The 21565-nt window shown below is 32.9% G+C and overlaps 10 protein-coding genes across 10 annotated transcripts; 5 read left to right on the top strand and 5 right to left on the bottom strand.

Moving 5' to 3' along the window:
• The first annotated feature begins 16 nt into the window (after window positions 1-16).
• aurK (Protein kinase domain protein) lies at window positions 17-1889 on the top strand. The gene is made up of 4 exons (XM_759662.2): window positions 17-318; window positions 423-517; window positions 643-714; window positions 746-1889. Exons 1-4 carry the CDS (start codon window positions 196-198, stop codon window positions 1575-1577), a joined length of 1122 nt encoding a protein of 373 aa, XP_764755.1. The 5' UTR covers window positions 17-195; the 3' UTR covers window positions 1578-1889.
• On the bottom strand, window positions 1847-3577 carry TpMuguga_02g00190 (Cyclin domain protein). Its single transcript, XM_759661.2, has 6 exons — window positions 3135-3577; window positions 2576-3078; window positions 2388-2477; window positions 2161-2338; window positions 1978-2058; window positions 1847-1948 (listed from the first exon to the last, which is right to left on the bottom strand). Exons 1-6 carry the CDS (start codon window positions 3288-3290, stop codon window positions 1883-1885), a joined length of 1074 nt encoding a protein of 357 aa, XP_764754.1. The 5' UTR covers window positions 3291-3577; the 3' UTR covers window positions 1847-1882.
• A 4-nt stretch (window positions 3578-3581) lies between these two features.
• On the top strand, window positions 3582-5087 carry TpMuguga_02g00189 (uncharacterized protein). Its single transcript, XM_759660.2, has 2 exons — window positions 3582-4670; window positions 4774-5087. Exons 1-2 carry the CDS (start codon window positions 3854-3856, stop codon window positions 5052-5054), a joined length of 1098 nt encoding a protein of 365 aa, XP_764753.2. The 5' UTR covers window positions 3582-3853; the 3' UTR covers window positions 5055-5087.
• On the top strand, window positions 5064-6417 carry rplX (ribosomal protein L24). Its single transcript, XM_061305326.1, has 7 exons — window positions 5064-5507; window positions 5595-5690; window positions 5725-5810; window positions 5839-5885; window positions 5917-5963; window positions 6146-6213; window positions 6251-6417. The coding sequence occupies exons 1-6, from the start codon at window positions 5202-5204 to the stop codon at window positions 6188-6190; spliced, it is 627 nt and encodes a 208-aa protein (XP_061161297.1). The 5' UTR covers window positions 5064-5201; the 3' UTR covers window positions 6191-6213; window positions 6251-6417.
• Window positions 6418-6458: 41 nt separating this feature from the next.
• Window positions 6459-9979, bottom strand: TpMuguga_02g00187 (GYF domain protein). The gene has a single exon (XM_759658.2). The coding sequence runs from the start codon at window positions 9782-9784 to the stop codon at window positions 6473-6475; it is 3312 nt and encodes a 1103-aa protein (XP_764751.1). The 5' UTR covers window positions 9785-9979; the 3' UTR covers window positions 6459-6472.
• A 618-nt stretch (window positions 9980-10597) lies between these two features.
• TpMuguga_02g02530 (uncharacterized protein) lies at window positions 10598-11917 on the bottom strand. Its single transcript, XM_061305583.1, has 6 exons — window positions 11550-11917; window positions 11376-11518; window positions 11261-11344; window positions 11008-11086; window positions 10851-10927; window positions 10598-10815 (listed from the first exon to the last, which is right to left on the bottom strand). Exons 1-6 carry the CDS (start codon window positions 11585-11587, stop codon window positions 10697-10699), a joined length of 540 nt encoding a protein of 179 aa, XP_061162101.1. The 5' UTR covers window positions 11588-11917; the 3' UTR covers window positions 10598-10696.
• A 165-nt stretch (window positions 11918-12082) lies between these two features.
• On the bottom strand, window positions 12083-13729 carry TpMuguga_02g02675 (uncharacterized protein). The gene is made up of 8 exons (XM_061305604.1): window positions 13476-13729; window positions 13176-13412; window positions 12937-13146; window positions 12826-12887; window positions 12724-12787; window positions 12654-12693; window positions 12515-12618; window positions 12083-12482 (listed from the first exon to the last, which is right to left on the bottom strand). Exons 1-8 carry the CDS (start codon window positions 13657-13659, stop codon window positions 12178-12180), a joined length of 1206 nt encoding a protein of 401 aa, XP_061162100.1. The 5' UTR covers window positions 13660-13729; the 3' UTR covers window positions 12083-12177.
• Window positions 13730-14231: 502 nt separating this feature from the next.
• On the top strand, window positions 14232-16538 carry TpMuguga_02g00185 (uncharacterized protein; the record flags this gene model as incomplete). Its single annotated transcript, XM_759656.1, has 1 exon — window positions 14232-16538. The coding sequence occupies one exon, from the start codon at window positions 14232-14234 to the stop codon at window positions 16536-16538; it is 2307 nt and encodes a 768-aa protein (XP_764749.1).
• Window positions 16539-16594: 56 nt separating this feature from the next.
• On the bottom strand, window positions 16595-18184 carry TpMuguga_02g00184 (WD domain G-beta repeat protein). The gene is made up of 10 exons (XM_759655.2): window positions 17915-18184; window positions 17775-17883; window positions 17644-17743; window positions 17422-17606; window positions 17326-17391; window positions 17227-17294; window positions 17084-17153; window positions 16989-17054; window positions 16780-16952; window positions 16595-16752 (listed from the first exon to the last, which is right to left on the bottom strand). The coding sequence occupies exons 1-10, from the start codon at window positions 17997-17999 to the stop codon at window positions 16628-16630; spliced, it is 1047 nt and encodes a 348-aa protein (XP_764748.1). The 5' UTR covers window positions 18000-18184; the 3' UTR covers window positions 16595-16627.
• Window positions 18185-18260: 76 nt separating this feature from the next.
• Window positions 18261-21479, top strand: PHO1-H9 (EXS family protein). The gene is made up of 10 exons (XM_061305325.1): window positions 18261-19171; window positions 19203-19914; window positions 20021-20164; window positions 20195-20428; window positions 20551-20588; window positions 20620-20692; window positions 20749-20838; window positions 20868-20996; window positions 21097-21277; window positions 21310-21479. Exons 1-10 carry the CDS (start codon window positions 18337-18339, stop codon window positions 21436-21438), a joined length of 2565 nt encoding a protein of 854 aa, XP_061161296.1. The 5' UTR covers window positions 18261-18336; the 3' UTR covers window positions 21439-21479.
• Window positions 21480-21565: the final 86 nt, after the last annotated feature.

Below are 21565 nucleotides of genomic sequence, written 5' to 3'. Positions count from 1 at the left end.
ATTTTTATTTTTACCATTTTATTATTTTATTTTAATTTATTCTGTTAAGTTTTGTTAAAATTTTAAAATATTTTCAAATTTCACTAAATAATGCCAACTATTACTAAATTGTGTAAATAATGTCAAATAATTTTAAAGGGTGTAACATATAATATTAAATTCTGTAACATATAATATTAAATTCTGTAACATATAATGTTGAATGGCTATGATTGCAGTTGTACTCGACTTACGGCGTCTGCAACGGACATAGCATCAAAAAGTAGCTCTCATTCACTCTGGTTCACACTAGACGACTTTGACATCGGCGGTGTTCTGGTAATTCCTTATCACATCAATATAAAATTAATCACAATTGCCATTTAGTATTATTATTGTGTTATTATTGTTATACTATCGATTTATTATTGATGGTATTTTAGGGTGATGGAGCGCATGGTAGAGTATTTTTAGCAAGGGAACGCAGAACTGGTTTTATCTGCGTTTTAAAATGTATTTCAAAAGCACAACTCGTCGGGTATTCGAATACACACATTAATTATTATTACAAACACATCCAATTCTAATTCATAAATTACTCAATTATTATAATATAATTGGCATGTTGTGTATAATTGGCATATTTTATATTATATTCTTTAGAACTGGTCAGGAATCGATGTTTAAGCGTGAAATAGAACTACATTCTCACTTAAGACATCCAAACATTTCATGGTTCGTTCCTTCAAATTTATCAATTTTATAGTCTGTATACTTGGTTCACCACAAAGACCATGATTTTTATGGTGATTGAGTACTGCCACAATGGAGACCTTTTCAGTTACTTAATGAGGAAGAAGCGCATACCCGAAAAGGAAGTGTGTGAGATTATGTTCCAAGTCATCTGGGCTCTCAGAACGTGTCATGATAAGCACATTGCTCATCTCGATATTAAGCCTGAAAATATCCTTCTAGACCAAAACAACGTCGTTAAACTCGCTGATTTCGGACTATCCGCCCATATCAACTTTTCCAACCCCTCAAATGGATTAAATAATTCTAACGGAGATGACAGTTCTAATGGAATTAATTCTCATGGGTTAAATACTACCAACGGAATCAATAATACGCACGACCCAGTTGTTGGAATGAATGAAGGAAGTGAAAAGTTGAATGGAAATTTGAATTTTTTAAGAGGGACGTATGATTACTGGTCACCAGAGCAATGTACGTATAAATACAATAGTTCAAAGAGATTTGGAGAATTCGGACCGAAAACAGATATTTGGACTATTGGTGTACTAGCGTTTGAACTTTTTTTTGGTCTTTCACCCTTTGGATCAACTACTGAAGAACGGTTAGATACTGTTTTGGACCGTATTCAAACCCTTGAGTGGTATGAGTTTTGGCAAAAAAAGTATAAAAACCTTTACTTGAACGAGATGTCGCGTGAGTTTCGAGACTTTCTCGACAAGTGCTTCATTAAGCAGTCGCATCTTAGACCTGACGCTTCACAACTACTTCAGCATCCCTGGATTAAACTGTACAATAGTCATAGATTCACTGATTCCACCTTTCTCAATCAGCCCAGACCGTAATCTCATCTGTATAGAGTCTGGACTGTAGAGTTTTTTGTGGAACTATTTGTAAACTTAAACACCAACCGTATAAAAAATGTATAGTGTTTTGTAACTCTAAAACTTCACCTGTATTGTAAATTGTAACGATAAAACTTCAACCGCATTGTAAATTGTATGGAATTATTTGTAATTGTCAACACATTTTGTAATTGTGTATAGACTTTGTAACCATAGAAATGTTTTGTAACATACTGTAATATACTGATACTCAGTGTTATATACATAGATTATGGTAAATAGACAAAAATTAAGATAATAGAGTGTTAGTCGAGCTCAAGCATTGTATAGGTGGACTCGGGAGTGTCATAGAGTTCGAAGAAGGAAATTTTCTAAAGAACTTAAAATTTTAAAAACTAACGTTGAAGTCCAAATAATGGTTAATATGCGTTTGAATATACGTATACTTGAGTTTCAGTGAAAATTCCAAAAGTGCAAAAATCTAAAAAGCAATATCAACTCAACCATAACTACGCAGAGTGCTAACTATATAAATAATACTGTGAATACAATGACTGTACACAGCCTTAACTGTATATATTACCTTCATTTCATTGTAGAAAATCGACTTGGCGTCGACGTTCTTTTCACGCGTAAAAATTGTGAGAATCTCATTGATCACCTCATACTCGAAGTCCTGGTTAAACTTGTACGCCAGAATATAACACACGGATGAGAACAACTTCCTGTTAAACTTCGTTAACACCCCATTCAAAACAAGTCTAACAATCAATGTAGATGTGAAAGCGGTAAGTATCAGTGTGGAAATACCTTTCGATTAGCGTCCATGCTATTGCCGATGTTGATGGGTCCACATGATGGATCAAATTCGGTAATGACATCACATTATACTTTATTTTACTATAATATAATTAGCAAAGTATTATTATAGTGGTAATAATGGTGGTGTGTTAGTGGAAGTATACTAAGTACAGTAATATAGTAAGGGGTGGGAATACCAGAGTTTAGTGAATGAGAGTGTAGGATGTAGCCAAGGGTGTTTTTGACGGAATAGAGTATTAGATTCAAAGAGTATTGGATGTAGTTTCTGTTCAGGAACCTCAAAAGAGTTGTCATTAGGGGCGATTTTAATCTCAATAGAATCAGAGGAAGATAAGCTATTCCTTCTAAAGTCATAAATGGGAATATCCAGTCGTTTAGGATCATATTCAACGTTGCTGGGAACCATTAAGTCAGCATATGAAATGTAAAATTTCTCCTTCTTAGAACCCACTTCAGGCTCCAAATTAGCCTTCGAGTCAATTCTTGAACTCTTCCTATTTAATCTAAACAAACAAATAATCCTGTTTAGTCGATTCTTAATCGAGGAAACTCTGTTAAATCTCCTGTTTTTACGGGAATCTGAACTCGAGTCTGACTCAACTTCCAGCGGTTTCTCCTCCTCATAGAACTCAATAAACCTCCTCTCCTCCTCATTTGTTACTTCATAATTTGGAGGACCCTGAGTAAATTATTAGTATTAAGTATATATAATGGTATTAGTAGCAATGATGTTACGTATATTTTGGAATCTTTGAGCATATTTGATAAAAACGAGACGGCAACATTAGAGGAAAGTTCAGAGGCGTTTAAAGCTGAGTATCTGATGAGTGTTATGAGTTCCTCAAACTTGTTATCAGACATATCAAGTAATTTCTGACTGTTCATCAACATCTTTAAAATAAGTTTAAAGGAATTTAAAATTGAAATCGGGGTCGAGGAAAAATAAGCTTATATTACTGTGAAATAATGACAAAATATTTTAAAATTATCTTCAACATTAAAAGGTTAAAATTAAGAAGTATTATAAATTTAATTTAGAAATATTATTAATTTAATTTAAATGGCACATTGGCGGTAAACATTAAAATTACAAAAATGTGTTTATTTGTGTCAATTTGACACAGAAATTAAATTAAAATTAAAATTACGAAGCCATGTTAAAACAAATTAAATTATAATTAACTTGCTACTTGGAAGCCTCATATACCAAGTACTGGCTTTCGTTACACTCTTTTTATTATCCTTTTTATTTTTATTAATTCATTTTTATTTTATTAATTTATTTTTAATTGTAAAATAGAAGATATGGACCACGTTGATATGAATTAATTTTGTATTTTTAGTTTCTCCACAAATCTTCAAAAAATTATCCCAAATTCCATACTATACTAACTTGAAATACTGCCAATTACTGATAAATATTTTTTAAGTATGGTTTGGACTCTATTGAAAACATGAAGATTGAGTTGCAGTCAGGGTCGTCTGATTTTGGTGATTTTGAAGAAAACCGTCACTATGACGAAAATTCAGTTTTCAATCCTAAAAAAAACCTCTGGAATGCAAGCAATTCTAACAGTGACCGTAGGAGATCAGGCTCACTGATTCCAAGGTCCAGAGACCCCGAACATGACGATGATTTCGAGTTTGTAATTACTAGAAGTGAAACTGCTAAAAGAGTTAAGAAACCAAACTCAAACTCATTTATGCATCATAATTATGCTAACTCGAATGAAAAATATAATAGTCGACATAGTTATGACCATTCTCAGACTTCTTCAAATAGTTATGGGAAAGGAACTGGAAAACATGAAAATAATTACCACAAATATGATAATCCAAATAATTATTCTAAATATAATAATGCTTCAACTGGTTATAGAGGGAGCCTTGAAGATTCCCCAACTGCTTACAGAAGAAAATCGGAACAAAAAGCCCATAATAAACTTGGTCATCCAGGACTGGACAGAAAAATAGATTTTGACCCCTTTGTCTCAGGCTCAAATTCAGAAGATGATTCAGGCAGTGTCCACGAAGATGACGCTTTCACTTATCGGAAGGACGTAAGGCACTTTGAACATGGTTTCCCCGACCAACATCTTACTTCTGTTACGTACACTAACAGAAGCTTGCTTCCTAAACGCCGTTATATTTTCCTGGCTAAAATTAAGATTTTTTTCAAATTCGTCGGTGTCGGTATTAAAAGATGTTATAATAAATCAAAAACTTATATTTCGAAAGTTATTCGTAAAACTAAGGATAAAAGAAGAAATCGTATCCATTATCCTTATACTGACTATATAGTTAATATTATAATAGTTAAAATTAATATATATTTAGTGTTAATATAGTTAACACACCTAATACTGTATTATAGGTAAATGTCGTGATAGATTATTGAATAATCAGCAAGAACCAGGAGATGTGGATTCCGAAACTGGCGGCGAGATTAAATCTGGCAGAAAACACTCTCAGAGTAGTGTTTTAGACTCCAGACGAAGGTCAGATTCTCCTTTTGATCTCCCACCCAACCAGGATCCTGGAGTCAAAAGAAGGTTCAGATTACCTAGATTTAAGTTTGGACGGTCCAATAAACCTACTTTTAAAGTTAATAAAGACTCCGTCAAGCAAGTCAAACTGCATTCTTTCCCCGATTAAATTCTCTAAATTATAATATTATTTTTAGTTTTATTAAAAATTTAAAATTCCAATAATTAATTGTATTTATTCATTAATTATTTGATATTTATTTTATTTTCAAATTGTATATTGTTTACTCATGTAATATACCCATGTGTTGTTGTAATGTTTGAGAATCTCCTGAAATTTGGAGCTTATCGCAAAGTTTCACAAAGTTATAATTTTTTAACGTTAAAACTATGCAATTTCAGTGTTTTATGTAACAATAGTGCTAGAAACCATGGGATTCTTAACTCATGTGCAACTACCTTTTCCGAATCTTCACCTAACTATCCTTCCAATCTAAACAACAATTTACCAAATTCAAATGATATTAAAAGGAACTTGTTTAATTATTTTCAGTCTCGAGGTCCTAAAATTGTGAAGCCGAAGGATGTTATTCACTTTTGGAAGATTCGTCCTGGAGATAAGGTAATTTTAACTAATTGTTCCTTCATTCACTGTTAAACACTGTAAATTATCATTATTTAGATGTTAAATACTATAAATCGATTTTAGGTAACCGTAATCAGTGGAAAGGATAAGGGTAAAGTTGGTGAGGTTTTAATGTGTGACCGACTTCGAAACCAAGTAAAGGTAAAGGGCTGCAATATGGTATCAATTTTTATAATTTTTAATATTTTTTTAGAGAAAATTACTTGTTGACTCCCAAATTGTCCAGATTGAGAAGAAAATCCACTACTCAAATGTTCAACTTGTAGACCAACTTTTAAAGTACCTTTCAACTATTTAATTTTTTTAGTGTAGGAACTAGAGTTTCTATCCGGTACTCTCATGATAATAAGCCACGTAATATTATTACTGATTATCATTGATTTAGTAAGGGTTTCTAAGAAGTCTGGATACGTGATTCCTTGGCCATCTAAAGTATTATTTACACACATCTAGTTATACTATTACAACTTAGTTATACTCTTATCACTTAGTTATTCTACTACAACTTAGTTATTCGTATTATAAATTATATAAACAATTATATTGTGAGATGAATAATTTGATAGAAGAAGAAAGAGCCCAGAGGTAAAATTTAGTGTTTAAGATTTGGTTAGACTGTATTGAGGGTGAGAAGGATACAAGTCCTGAAGAGGCTTTAAAACGCACTTACGACTATGAAAAGGTATTTTTAACGATTTCTAACAATTTTTTATTTTTAGGATCTCGCCTCTATGAATTTGCTGCGTCAAACCATGTCAAAATATAATCGGGACATTAGCTAAGAATATGGATGTTAACGAAAGTATAAGAGACGTCAGTTATATTTTAAGTCTCCGATACTGTAAACTTAATACTTAACCGCTTAAACTAATACACTATACACTAATACTATAACTACATACTACACTGTATTATAAAGATATAGTATAGAGTGTGTTAGATTAATGTTTATTACCGAGTAGTTTTGATGAGAACGACTCTGTTAGGTGAGGAGGTTGTATTGGGTGTTTCTCTATAAAGGTTTCCAGCGGCATCGTGATTTGCTTTCCAAACTTCTTGCCAACGTTTTCCTTGGCAGTCTTTGACGAAGATGTGTCTGCAGTGGTTGCAAGTGACGGGAAGTCATCGCTTTCAGAGAAGTTATTTGGAGCGACGTCAGACATGTTCCAGCCAGTTTGGGGCTGTCTCGGCGGCGACTTTACGCTCCTTTCCTTTGCACTCTTCTTTTCCAACTCCATTATCTCCATTAGTGAACTCACCTCCACTGTCGTGGTGTTCCACCTCTTCTCCACTTTACTCATTTCTCTACTGCTACTCAACTCGTTACTACTTGTCAAATCCTTAGTACTACTTGTTAACTGTGTCGCATTCAAGTCCTTGGCACTCAAATCCTTGTCACTCATTAACTCCTTTGATAACTCCTTACTCTTATCCATGGTAGTTAACTGTGCAGTACTTGTCAAATCCTTGGTAGTAAAATCTTTAGTAGCGGTAAAGTCCTTATGAGCATGAGTGGTAGTTGGTGATTTCAAATGATTAACAGACAACTTGGGTGTAGAAAGGTGTATGTTACCCATTGACGTGATGGGGTATACTGTACTCTGACTTGAATTCCAAACATTATCCATGCTCTTACTCATACTAGAACTGGCATTGCTCATTAACCCACTAACTCCAGAACTTCCCAGTCCGCCAACACTATTACTAGTTAATCCGCTATTACTACTTAGTAAACTAGTATTATTTCCCATTAATCCACTGACTCCAGAGTTGCCCAACCCTGTAACTCCTGGATTTGCCAGTCCACTAACACCGCCACTTGCTAAGCCAGTATTGAAAGCGGCGTTACTACCTAGTAATCCACCAACACCATTACTTGCCATCAAACCACTATTAGTATTAGTGCCGGTGAATGATGTGAGGAGATTAGAGTTTGGCAGTGTGACTGGGGGCAAGTTGGGACTGTGTAGGAAGAACTTGGGCAGAGACTTGAACGGTATTGAATTTGGTGAAAACAGTTCCTTGAATGGCATCCAGGGCATCTTGGAGTTAAACCTCATGCGTAAATTCTGGTGAAAGAAGTTCTTCACATACCAGTGATACATTTGATCTGACGAAAATGGCCCGTGCACCATGCCTTGTGGGTCCATATACTGCCATTGCAAATTCACACCATTCCAATACTTCATATCTTCAAATGCGCCTTCTTTTCCTACTCTTTCCATTCCCAATCTTTCTGATGGTAACCTATTTGAACTTAGCCTTTCTGAACTCAACCTATCACTACTTAATATTTCTGACGTCAGCCTATCCATGCTTAGTGGTTTTGTACTAGTTAACGTATTAGCGCTTGTTAGCGGGTTAGTGTTAGACAGTGGCTTACTGCTTTCTGGGCTCAATTTATCCTTTTCCAAATCCACATCTATATCCTTAGTGGCTGTGGTGGTGGTGGTTGTTGTGTTAGGACTAGTATTCGCATGTGACTGGTGTGTTTCAAATGGCTTATCTAGTAATTTTTCCAAAAATGACTTCGATCCTTCGTTTTTCTTATCTCTCAACATATAATCTACTTCAAACCCACTTTTATCAAATCCCGTTTTAGTGTCGAACCCGGATTTAGTAAATTCATTTTTATCAAATCCTGATTTGTCAAATCCAGTCTTAGTATCGAACCCTGACTTGGTAAACTCGGATTTATCAAATCCTGTTTTGTCAAAACCTGATTTAGTAAATTCATTTTTGTCAAATCCTGTTTTGTCGAAACCTGATTTAGCGTCGAACCCCGTTTTGTCGAACCCAGACTTGGTAAACTCAGATTTATCAAAACCTGATTTAGTGTCAAATCCACTCTTGGCATCAAACACTGGTTTATTCTCAAACCCTGATTTGTCAAATCCGGACTTGGTAAGCTCGGGTTTGTCAAATCCTGATTTAGTGTCGAATCCCGATTTACTAAATTCTGTATTGAGATTAAATGCGTTGAGACTAGAGCTACGTGGTAAAGAATTAGTGTTCAAGCCTTGCACTAGTGAACTAGTTAAATTACTCAACTTTACATCTGTATTGTTTTCTCTATTACTATACTGTCTAGTCAATTGCACATCGTTAGAATCTCTATTAGTAAAATGTCTACTGAAGGATTGATCATTGGATTCCCTATTACTGAACTGACGTGTAAAGGATTGGTCGTTAGAATCTCTATTACTAAATTGACGAGTGAAGGATTGGTCGTTAGAATCTCTATTTGAAAATTGTCTTGTGAAGGATTGATCGTTAGATTCTCTTTTGAAAAATGTTCTTGTCAGTTTATGATCGGAGTTGAAGCCATGGCTGTTCATCTTGGAAAAATGGCCGAACTCATTTGATTGTGATTCTCTGGAAAAATGCCTCACCATGTCCATCACACTACTGCCGTTAGTATTAGTATGAGCATTGAAACCTTGGAATTCCTTATCGGGTTCCATATTATCCTCGCCACGTAACATGGGCTTTATACCTAAATTCCTCACACCTTTCATCAACTTATCATCAATCATCCTTGTGTTGTCCATTAACCTTGAATTTAAGTACTTGGAATCAAGGAACTTGGTGTCCACTAGTCTGGAGTCTGGAAACTTGGAATCTGCAAACTTAGTGTCTAGTAATCCAGAATCTAGTCTAGCATCCAATGGATTAGTTGTTAAGAAACGTTTTGAAAGAGGTTTATAGAGTAATTTTTTCATTTTGTCAGACTTGTCATAGAAGTTTTCCTGTTGTTCTCTTCCTACTGATATATCCACAGAATGAAATCTCAGCGTTTCAGAACCTGTCCTCCTGTTACCTAACCGTGGCATACGATCAAATGTAAACATCAAACGTAATAAATAATTTTTCTCAAATACTCCGTCACTACTCAGTTCTAATACATTCTTGTTCGACCCAAATAGCATCTCCATGCTCATGTCCATCATACTGTTGTTCACCACCCCAGTATCCATACCACTGGCTATCTCAGTACTCTTTTCCATAGCAGAGTTTTCTCTATAGTTCACGGGATAGTCTCTATAGTTATTCACATCTCTATTAACCGTGAAGTCCCTAAAATTGTGATCCTTCGGGTTAGACTTGAACTTAGAGGCATGAAATGGAGCATCCGTGATATGTGATTCCAGTGCCGATTGGGGGTGCGGATCGAGTTTGTTTGTATTCTCGAGTTTGCTCGAGGATTTGGAAAAGCTGTGGCTGATGCCACTTGATGGTCTTGGATTAAACATATTCCAGTTTCCAATACATAATTTGTCAAATTCCAACTATTGATTAATGGAATTAATTTAAAAATCTCAAATACTTACAAAACCTTTATTTTCCTCAAATTTCTAAATCTTACAATTATTTTAAATGCTCAATTAATCTCTATTATTTTTATATTCTCGCAAATCTTTATACTCTTGTAAATAATCTTTATATTCTTGTAAATAATCTTTATATTCTTATTATTTAATTTATATTCTCGTAAATAATCTTTATATTCGTGTAATTATTTTTATTTTAGTGTGGTTAATTTCTAAAATCTTACAATGATAATTTTATATTAGTTGAATTTCTGAGTTCTTACAACTTTTATTTTAAAATCCTATAATCAATTTTTTACTCGTTAAAATTTTCTAAATCTTACATTAACTTTATATTAGTTAAATTCCGAAATCCTTACAATTAGTTTCTAAAATTCTTACAATCAATTTGATATATTAGTTTAACTTGTTAAAATCGTGAAATAAAACTGTTGAATGGAATGAATGAAAATTTTCTAAAAATCTTACAAAAACCAATATTGAATAATAGTATAATGTCGTGTTGTCAAAAAAGATATAGTAAATGCTGTATAGGTCATAAGAAGGGTATGGTAATTCCTGCGTAAAAAAATAATAAACGGATGAATAAAATAATAATATAGTGATGAGTATATAATATTATTATTGAGAGGAAGGGGTTAGGTATATATTGTTTCCGAGACCCCATAATGTGTGGTTTGATATAAAATTAATAATGATAGACATAACACAATTGTTTATATATGTTTTCAATAAATTAATCTCTTATATATTGAATGGTTGCTTTTGATTCCCCAATTTTTGGCCCATCCCAACCTCACCAATTCCTTCCTGCCCTAACTCGGCGATATGATTCTAAAATGTATATTGATGTATAAACTGGTTCCAAGAATTTTCAATTTCCTCTTCCGCTCGACGTATTCCTTCCTCTATTTCACTCATTATTGACTCATAATGCTCGATCATATTATTGTCTAATATACATTAATCAATCACGTTATTGGGTTACCATAGTTAAGTCTTTCCTTCCAATTCATTGAATCCAGTACCTTCTGCTCTCTCTCATATTTACCCATCGTATCATCCCTACATCAACCATTCTATTCACTATATTACTAACTATATAATATTGTTGATAATATTTTTAATAATTAATATTGTATTACTTTTTGTCGACTGATTTTTCCCTTAATTCCTCCATTAAATTACATGGTGATGTTATCCTGTTCATCACATCCTCAAACCCTAGAAATATAGGTTTATACAGTATAATTGGTAGAATTTTGAGTATTTTGAAAAATTAGAGTAAATTTGGCTAAGATAGTTGATTTACATATTATAAAGTATTTTTCATTTAATTCAACTACAGATTTTGGCAATTTTCATTTTTTTACTATACCACAGTGGTTAATATTATACCTTGTAGGTGTGCCAGTTGATTTGCTTTTCTTTTATCATCTTGGCTGGATTTGGCAATGAGTATTATAGGCTGCTCCCTTAACTCTAATATAACAGTAACACGCATTATTTGTACCTGGATAGAACGTGTCGTGTTCTTTCCTGAGTGTTTTCCCGATTTCTGAGATTTTATTCAAGAGTAAATTCCTCTTCTTCACTAACTCACTCAGCTTTTCATAGTTTGTATCTCTCAGTTTTTCAGATAATTCCTCCTCATTCCTGAAATTTTATTTATATTATTTGATCTTACTTTTCTAGTTCTTTCATTTTATCCTTTGTTTCGTCCATATTCTTTAACTCTTCATTCAACTTATATGCCTCTTCAGATAACTCCTTCTTACCAATTTCCACATCATTATTATTCACATTGTTTACATCATTATTATTCAAATTATTGTTATTACTGGTAGTATTAGTATTGTTGTTGTTTATATTATTATTTACATTGTTATTAGTAGTAGTATTAAGGTTTGTTGTTTGAGGATGTTGGAATTCAATTCCTGGTTGTAGATTCTGTTCAGGGCTGTTTAAATGGGTTAAATGTGTGTCAGTGTTAAAGAGTTTTGTGAAGAAAATGGGAACCTTATGCGATGTTGTTGGAAATATCAGGAAAAGAATAAATGTGTACAATTTCAAACACATTTTTGTAATTTTAAAATTTACATCTTTTATTAAAATGATATAAAAATTACATTTCCAATTTCTATTCAATTTTCTACTCCAATTGTGCTAAATACACCACACGTAATAATAATTTCTAAAATATTCTAGAAATTCTATACATTTAAATAATTTATCAAATTTATTCTGAAAATACTAATTTTCATCTATTTTACAAACTTAATCAATTTTACAAATTTAATGTGAACCTTATGCAGTTAGTTTAAGTGTATGTTGAAGATTTTTGGTTCGATTTTGTATACTTTGTTTGAGAGTTTATCGTAGATTTCCATTGGTGGTGAGGTGTGTAACCCTTCAGTCACATAATAGAACGACACCGGGCAAGTTTTAAGCTCATTTTGTTCAACAACTCCAATCTCAACAGAGTCCTGAAATGGAATTAAACTTTTATACTTGTTAATCTCCATTTCCTTAATCATTTTAATACTCAAATCCATCCTCTTCTTGCTCATTATTTCCAACAATAATGTTATGCTTGATTCATAAACTTTATTTAATATACCTATAATATTATTAACTACGGCTACTGTTTACAAGTTATTGTAATATCTCCAACGCTAGTGTTAGTTGGTTGATAGTTTGTATATTCTAATCTCGTCCATAAAGAGCAATTTTCATCTTTCCACTTATTAATGTTCCTAAAATTATGTAATAGTATAATGGTGTGGATTACCATTTAACGAAGATTCCTGGAATATCAAACTCATCAAAATCTATAAGAAATAATAGTAATGTAAGATTACCATTAGTGATTGGAAGTGCTATATTTAGTTGATTTCCATGTTTTATATTTAACGGTAACTCAATCTACAGCATTATACTATTAACTATTATCATATAGATACTGTAGAATTTGTGTTTAGAAGTTTTCTGATTTGGAAATCCTCAAGTTCAACGTCCAAACTCTCTAATAATCCATTATAGCCCGTAATATTGAATAGTTATGAGAAAGTTACCATGATGGTTGAATAGTTTGAGATAAAAATGGTCATGTTTGAGTAGTAAATCGATTTGTAGAGTCTGTTTAATGAGTAAATGGCCACCAAGTTTAAAGGCGTGAAAAGGGACAGAAGTGTCATAAACTACATTAATTTTTGTGTCAAAGTCGTTTGGGACTGCGTGAAGTTCAAACTCCAAAGGACTTCCAACAGAAGAATCACTAACCTCTAAAACAGTTTAAAATACGATTATGTACCAATTCCGATGAATTTTAGGTGTATAACGAAGGGGTCATTTTCGTAGTTAATCAAACATTTATGACCTGGAAAGATATTTGAAATGAACCTATCACTTCTGTTAAGCTTAGAAGGATAATTATCCTCCTCCCTTAAAAGAAATGAAGTTATTAACAAATTTCTGTACTTTTCAAACCAAAAGGGTGATGGATATTCTCCCAAATGTGTAACCAATAAACCGAAACAGGATATTGTACCTAATTAAATAATAATTAGTCAGTCATAAAATAAATACATTAAGTGAAAACGTGTAAAATTACCTTGTTGTATGTTGAAAACTTTTTTATAATCAAAATCGCCTTTTTTGATTGAATTAACATATTTTACACACTCTTGAATATACTTCACATCAGGAAAATCAAGATAATTACTACTGTCAAATTCTAACTTCACAAGTGTTATCTGAGTCCCATTAAAATTAATATATGATGGATTCTTATCCATTTCAACATTTTTATAGAATTATAAAACAATATCATAAAAACTAAATTTATAAATATCTAAAAAAATAAACTTTATGAACAATGTGTCGAGCCCTACCTATATAGATAAATGATATAAAATAATTTTTTTAAAATTTTAAAAAATTTCTAATTTAAAAGTAATGATTAATTTTTAAAAATTATGTTATTTAGAAGAATTTAATAACTGAAAAATTGGTAAAATCCATTAATCAAAGAATCAACGTTAACTATTCTATTAATTTCATTACACATTTGTCAATTTTCTCTTTTTTTAAAAAAATAAAACTTAATAATTTAATATTTTATCAGTTAGGTACTTGATTCTCCACCAATAGTGCATTCACTGGCTAGCTAACTCCACTTACGCTTGTACATTAAGAAAATTATCCTCATTTTATTTTATATTCATTACAAACTTTTTAAATTCTTTACAAAACTAATTAACTAAGTTATAACAAATTTTAACCCAGATAATTCCAATTCATTCGCCAATCTGAAACAACAGCATTTCCAAAAATAACGTTAAAAATATAAAAACAGATAATATTAGTAATGAATTTTCAACCAGTAGTTAGAAATTTCAAATACTTTCTCGGTTTTATCATTCTGTTTGTGGCATTGATTAGTGAGTGTGGACCGACAAATAAACATTTACAGGAAGATAACGGCCCTGGTTTGATATCTGAACAAGGAGAAGGATCAACAAGAAGTTTAAAAACAAATCCGGAGCGACAAAATAAACCTATTAATCTTGTTTCTGAAAGTAAAGGTTCCAAATATGATGACTACAGCTCTGATGAGGAAAAGGCGGATCACACTCAATCTAAGTTAATAGTTCAAAAGTTCGACTTCATTGTGAGTATTTTTCCGGATAAAAATACTGAAAGCTACAAGAAATATGAACATAAACTTTTAACTGATATTTTAACCAAACTTGCGGATGGTTTTAGTAGAGCAAGCATTGATGAAGGAGGCCCTTTTGTATACTTTAATATCAACACAACCTATGATAATTTAGTTGAATTTAGGAGACAAATGGTGAATGCATTGCTTTACATTGACGAAAAAATGAAGGATGAGTCCTCATTTTTCTTTAAGGTGTTCAACCAAATCCTGGATAATGTGCCGATTTTTGAAATTATCAATGAAATTCAGTCTGAAAATCAGCAATTTTACAGTTTGTTCCCTACAAATTCAGAAGGTTTAGTCTGGGATCTAAACTTGGATGACCTTGAAGTAGTAACCGAACCTCCAGAAAGTGCAGAAAATTTACAACCATATAGTGAAGTTGATCAATCGTATACCAAACCCGCTATATCATATAGTCAAGCTATTCAATCTACTACTATTAACAGCACTAATGATAATAGTAATGGTAGCAGTGCTACTATTACGCCTGATAGTGATGAAGATAATTTTATGGATGTTGAATATGACAATAGTGGTAGTCAAAAGGGTAAACAAATTCCATTAAATCAGGGAATAAATTTAGGCAGCGAATTTAACAAAAACGTGCCTAGCACATCTAAAAATGATAGATACTTGTTAGCATTTCTTGAAGATCTTGAAAATACGTTCAAACCAGGTGAATTAGGGGAAAATTTAGGTGATAAAGGTGAGGGTGATGTAAATTACTGGAATCAGCACTTGTACAGTAATCCCGAGTTATTTGAGCCTAATAATTATTACGAATTGGGCACTGGTTCTGAGGAGATTAAGAAGTTTCTAACATTCTTAAAAGAGGGGTTTGTGCCAAGTGTTCATCCTTTTAGAAGCCCACTAGCCCAGGCGATGACAGCTGCCATGATAATAATGCAGGAGACTGGAATTGTGGACTTTTTGGCGGAACACTTTAAGATGAAACGTGTGAAGACCAAATTTTTATTTAACATGCTTTTTGAGGAGAAAAGTAAAAAGGATTTGTACATTAAGGACGTTAGAATTTTGGATAAAATACAACTGGACACAATATATGAGTATAATGGATTCAAAAACTTGAAAAGAAATGTACACCCTGAGGTTACTATAGGAGGTGAAGAGTTAAGAGATGCAGCAATTACATTTTCAAGTAAACTTTTCCCAAAAATAGAGTTGAGTCCTGAGGAATGTGCAGCTGATAACTACAAACAAAATTGTGTGTTGAAAGAGTTTTTAAGGAAAAGTAGTCTAATAGAAAGTACAGATGAAACTGAGTATTCTGACCTTGAAGATGTATTGAAAAGGGGGAAGTTGATGGTCCTGGTTTATCCTAATACATATAGTGAGTATAGTAGTTTTATTGATAAATTCTCCAAAGCTTTTCATCACCGCGTTCTAACTGTGGCAATGGAGATAATAAGGCGTAGATACTGCAACTTCGGGTCTGATGCAATTGAAATTGAGTATGTAACTTCCAAATCTCCAGTGAAGGATTTACTGGATAAAAAGGGCCATATGACTGGCATGAACTTTATGATTGAGGATCCTTACCCATCAAAGATACTCTTTGGCACTGAAACGGTTACACTTGGGGTCCCCATTCTCTCGTACAATACCTTTATTGTAGTCCACCGGAAGCACAAGCTTAAAAATTTGGAAGACTGGTACCGGTACATCAATAGAAAAGACCACGAGAATAAGGTTATCTTAACCAATTACTCTGCAGGAAGTCTTTTATTTTCAAATGCCCGTCACTTCAAGATTCTCTCAATTTCCATCCAAAAAGCCGTAGTAGTACCATTCAAGCTTATGGACGAACACAAACCGGCCGCTGGCGTGTTTTGGGGAATTTATCACTGTTCAATGGGCAATCCCAACTATGTGTGTATACACCTTCCTTACAACATTAACCAAGCTCCCAGATTTAGGGCACACTACTAATCTATTTATGCATACTCTAACATGTATATTAATATTTATGACATCTGTATGTATAGTGGTGTAAAATACATGGTATATTAATAGTGTAATTAGAGGTAGAAATGAAGACTTTTATTATAGAAATCACAAGAGGTAAGTAACGTTGATGAGAGTTTAACGTGAGAAGTGGAGTAGATGAGACAGTTTGGTGGTTTGAATGTGGAAATGAGCTCGCCTGGAAAATGTGAATATTAATATGTACCTGAAGTGTTGTAAAGAGCGGATCCATCATGACATCCTGATACGTGAAGTGATTCCAGAGTGCCATTTTTATAGGTTATAAAGTCCAAATACCAAATTGGAGTTGTAGTTTTAAGTGATTCAACATGTGTGACAAGTTTTCGGAAATCATATTTAACCAAAACCTTATCGAATCTAGAATATTTGTTTACATGTAACAGTTAGTGATACCCGCCAGTATAGAATAAGTTGGTTGATTGAGGCAAAAACTGAATTGTTGTAACTCCCGATTCGTGACTAAACATTTGTTAACGGATGAATTTTACCAGGAAAATGAATCAATTTGATCAAATCCAGATCGAAGATCAAACAATCGTACTTTAGAATCATCAGAACCTGGAAATTGATATAAAATAGCTATTGAATTGTGGGTTTATTAAAAGTAACAAGTATTTTATATGAAAAATACCAGTAAGGATTAAATTGGAATTTTCAGGGTGAAATGAACTTGTCCAAGTTTGAAATTTGCATGCTCGCCTAAACTGAGTGTAAAAGGAGGAGGACTTGCCAGTTTATAACTTCGGAATTTCTAACCACATAACAGTGACCGGTATCGCAAGTAACACACATTGAACTAATAATCAATAAAAACACTCATATAAACCTGCCATGGTCATCAAAAGTTGATAATGACAGGGGAATTGTATGAGGATCCCCTGTTAACTTTATCTCATTGATTTTAGAAATTTCAAATTTGTGTCCATCTGATTCTGATGAGTTTGGATTTGATGACTTGATGGAATATTGAGCTAGTATACACTTGGTAGAAATACAGGAAATGGCGTAGCCCTGAAATGTATAAAATTTCAATAAATTAAGTAGAAACTTGATCAAATTTGGTCCAATAACAGGATAAAATACCACCAATATCATGACCAAAGTAGTAAAGTTCAGGCTTTTTAGGAAAAGAAAATCCAGACAACAGACTAATAAATGGTAAAATAATAGTAATCTCACTGGTTAAGGTAATTTGAAGGGTTAAAAAAGAGGAGGCATCCTTCTCTGTGGTTACGAAGTTCATCGTAGCGGTAACAACCTACTACAAAGGAGCCGGAAAGTATAGAATCTAAAAGGAGATAAACAGATATCGTTAATACCTGAAGGATTCTCAAAGGGGAACACCCTAATACAGTCAGGCTGTGACTCTAAATTGAACTGTGCAATACTTTTACATTCGGCCATATATATTGTGGTATAATTTTATAATATTTTAAAGTTTGCGATGAGGAAACTGGGAAAATAATGTATGAAGATGAGTATTGAATATTCTACACATTTATCAAAATTATTGAATAAAATGAATTAATTTGTAACAATTTATTTATAATTGATTTAGGAATTTTTTAAAAACAAATAATCAAATTTAGGAATAAAAAAATCTTAATGAAGGTGAATAGCGGGTCAATCATCTTTGGAGCTATTTTATTTAATTTATTCCTGTAACATTAGTAGTTTTTTCATATTATGAATTTTAATAATTTTATGAAGGTAGTTACATTCTATACCAAAAAACGCAAAAATGAAGTTCGGCTCGAAATTGGAGACATTTCTCATTTCAGAATGGGCCGATAAATATATCAGATATAAGTACCTAAACAGGTTACTAAAATCAGCACAAAGATTTAAAATTAGTGAAAAGGAGGAAGAAGAAGAGGATTTGGAACTCCAGAGTAACATTTTTGCCTTAGATTTGGACGATTCCAAAATTAAATCTATTGGAAAACCTGATAAAATTAAAGAACAAACTTCTTCTCAACAAGATTTATCAATTGAAATTCCAGAACCTGAAGATAATATGGGAATTCCTCTAGATCTCAAGCCTGATTCATACACCGTACCTATATCTGACACATTTAGTTCCTCTAACTTAAAAGATCGAAAATTTTCATCACGTTTTGAAGATTATAAGTCATCGTCAAATTTGGAAGATTTTAAAACATCACAAAAGTCCAAGAATGTTTTAGATGTGATAACAATCGTGGCAGAAACGTTTGAGGAAAAGGGCCACTTAAACTTTGAGCAGATACCTGAGCTGGTGGAATTGAGCCATGCATTACCTAACAAAACTCGTAGTTTGAGCGACAAGTTCAGAAGCTCAATGGCTAAACTTGATATTTTAGACCATGAAACCAATGGCCAAAGAAACTTCTACAGTAGCGTGGATTTGAGAAATGTACAAGTTGAAAATCCAAATGAGTTTAGACCTTCCTCTCAAACTCAGTCTCCAACGAAACCTCTAGTCCAAACACACAGAAACTTGAGGAAAATCGACTTTAAGAACAAATTTGTGAGGAAGGCGACATCCAAAAATTTATCAATGTCAAGGCATCTGGGCGGCTTTAAATATGACCTCGGTAAGTAACACCTAAATTAATAATTTTTTAGCGTCAAAAGTTAATAAAAGATACTTTGGAAATAAGAAGATTACAACTCCAGATTCCCAAGCTTGTTTTGATAAGTGTTTGAGGGATGATATCAGGACTGTGATAATGCATTACAATTCAGAAATGGAATACATCACAATTTTGATAGATTATTTGAGAAAAGATGTCGTTAACAGATCAGGAGAATTTGATAAATCGCACGTCAAGTTACTTCAAAAAGCAGTTACAGCACTTTGGGATTCATCAGATAAGCTGAAATCCTATCTAAACACAAATATTTTAGCAGTTTATAAACTTTTAAAAAAGAAGGATAAGCTCCTAGGAACTAATGATTTGATTTCTTTATATCCGACATATAAACAAACTTTACTATCAATTGACTCATTTAATGAGACGAATCATGCAATTCTATCGCTATATCAGCTAATTTCTGAGCCTGAAGCTGTTGATTTTAACAAAATGAAAATGGAAGTTGAATCTACAATGGACTCGAATTTTATTCCAGCCTATTACCTGTCATACATGATGGGACTTTGTACTATACTGTTCTTTATGAGCGTTTTATTATGTTACGCTAACTTTGGAAAAGAGTTTAATTTATCACTTCTCTTGGCTCACTTGCCTATTTTTAGAGTCTTTTTTATCTTTGGCGTTATCTGGTGTGGTATCGGATGGTGCCAAAACTACCTAGAAACATATGGAGTCAATTATCAGTACGTTCAAAATAACTTAGCCGTTATTTAGTTACTATTTAAGACTATTTAGTTGTAATTTACCTACAATTTGTCCATTAATTTATATATAATTAATCATTGACAGATTTTTGTTTCAATTGAGTAATAATTATTCGGTTGATGAGAAGGATTTCTATTTCTTCGGAGCATTACAGTCGTTAGTGTGTCTATTGTTGTTTGTGTTTTTCATTTTGGATTGTAAAATAAACTTTTTTGGAGAACATAAACTGTACTTTTACCTTCGAATGTAAATTTTTAGGCACTTTATTTATCCAATAATCTTGATCGTTTGCTCGTTGATGCTTGTCCTGCTTCCAAAGAAGAACTTTAAACTCAAGTTGAGGAGGAAATTGCTATTTGCAATCTTCAGATCATTCACTTCCCCAATCTGTGTTGGACCGCCAGTTTCACTTGCAGACAGCATTTTCGCAGATGTATACACTTCACTCACAAGATCATTTGTCGACATTGTCTACATCTTCTCATACTTCACGTTAGTAATAATAATATCAAGCTATTTCCCCTATTTACTGTTATTTTACCCATAATTTATGCTATAATTGGTTTTAATTTTACACATCTATATTTTACATAGTTTTATTAATTTTTGATTAGGTATGGATTATCGAATGATACACACCATGTGCATGAAGGTAAGGCTGTTTTATGAAAAAATAATTTCAGACGTGATCAATTGGGTGATTCCGACAGTTATGATAGCCCCGTTCTTTCTCAGGTTCTCACAGTGCCTCAGAAGGTTGGTTTCTTAATAAACATATTCTTAGGTATTTTCCCTAATAAACATATTCTTAGGTATATCAACGAGCATCTGTGGATCCACTTTGGAAACATGCTCAAGTACATTTCTGGAATTATCTGCGTGGTGGTTTCATCACTGAAGTGGTACTTTTTCAACTATATATGTTTTTTAGGCCCCCAAGTTCTGGAAACAACAGGCTTGTAGTCATGATTTCCTGCTACGTTGTGGCTACGATCTATAACTTTCTCTGGGATTTTTTCGTAGATTGGGGTCTCTCACCTCCTCTTAACATCTTCAAAAGGTATTAATTAATTAGTTTTAAAGTTAATTTCTGTTGATACTGTTTAGTTTTCATATATTTAGTATGCTTAATTATGTAAGGGATGTGTAAAATGTAATAGGAGAGGGGATAGAAGGATGTATAGAATGAAAGCGTATTACATAGCGTGCGTGGTGAACCTGTTATGTAGACTAACCTGGGCACTGACGGTGACTCCAATAAAGCTAATTGAGCACCAGGAGCTGTCACACAACATCGTAGTGTTTATAATATCACTAGTGGAGATTTTCAGACGTATAGTGGTGAGCTTAGATACGATTAAAAAATAATTTAGTGGGTCACATTTCGTCTGGAAACTGAACACCTCCTCAACTCATACAAATATAGGACGGCCCTTTGGGTACCGAAGCTGTATAGGTGTAAGACGGCAATTGTAAAGGAACTCTCAGTTTTAAATAAATGATATTAAATATTAATATCACAAATTATATTATTACCATATCACTATTACACAATTAGTATACTACTATAAAATTGTCGCCTAGAATCCCTTTCAAATTATTAGATAAAATTATGATATTACGTTGTCG

Source organism: Theileria parva, chromosome 2, assembly GCF_000165365.1.
Source record: "Theileria parva strain Muguga chromosome 2, complete sequence, whole genome shotgun sequence".
Lineage (NCBI taxonomy): Eukaryota > Apicomplexa > Aconoidasida > Piroplasmida > Theileriidae > Theileria > Theileria parva.
The sequence above is the reverse complement of the archived record's forward strand: the minus strand, read 5'-3'. Positions and strand labels throughout refer to the sequence as shown.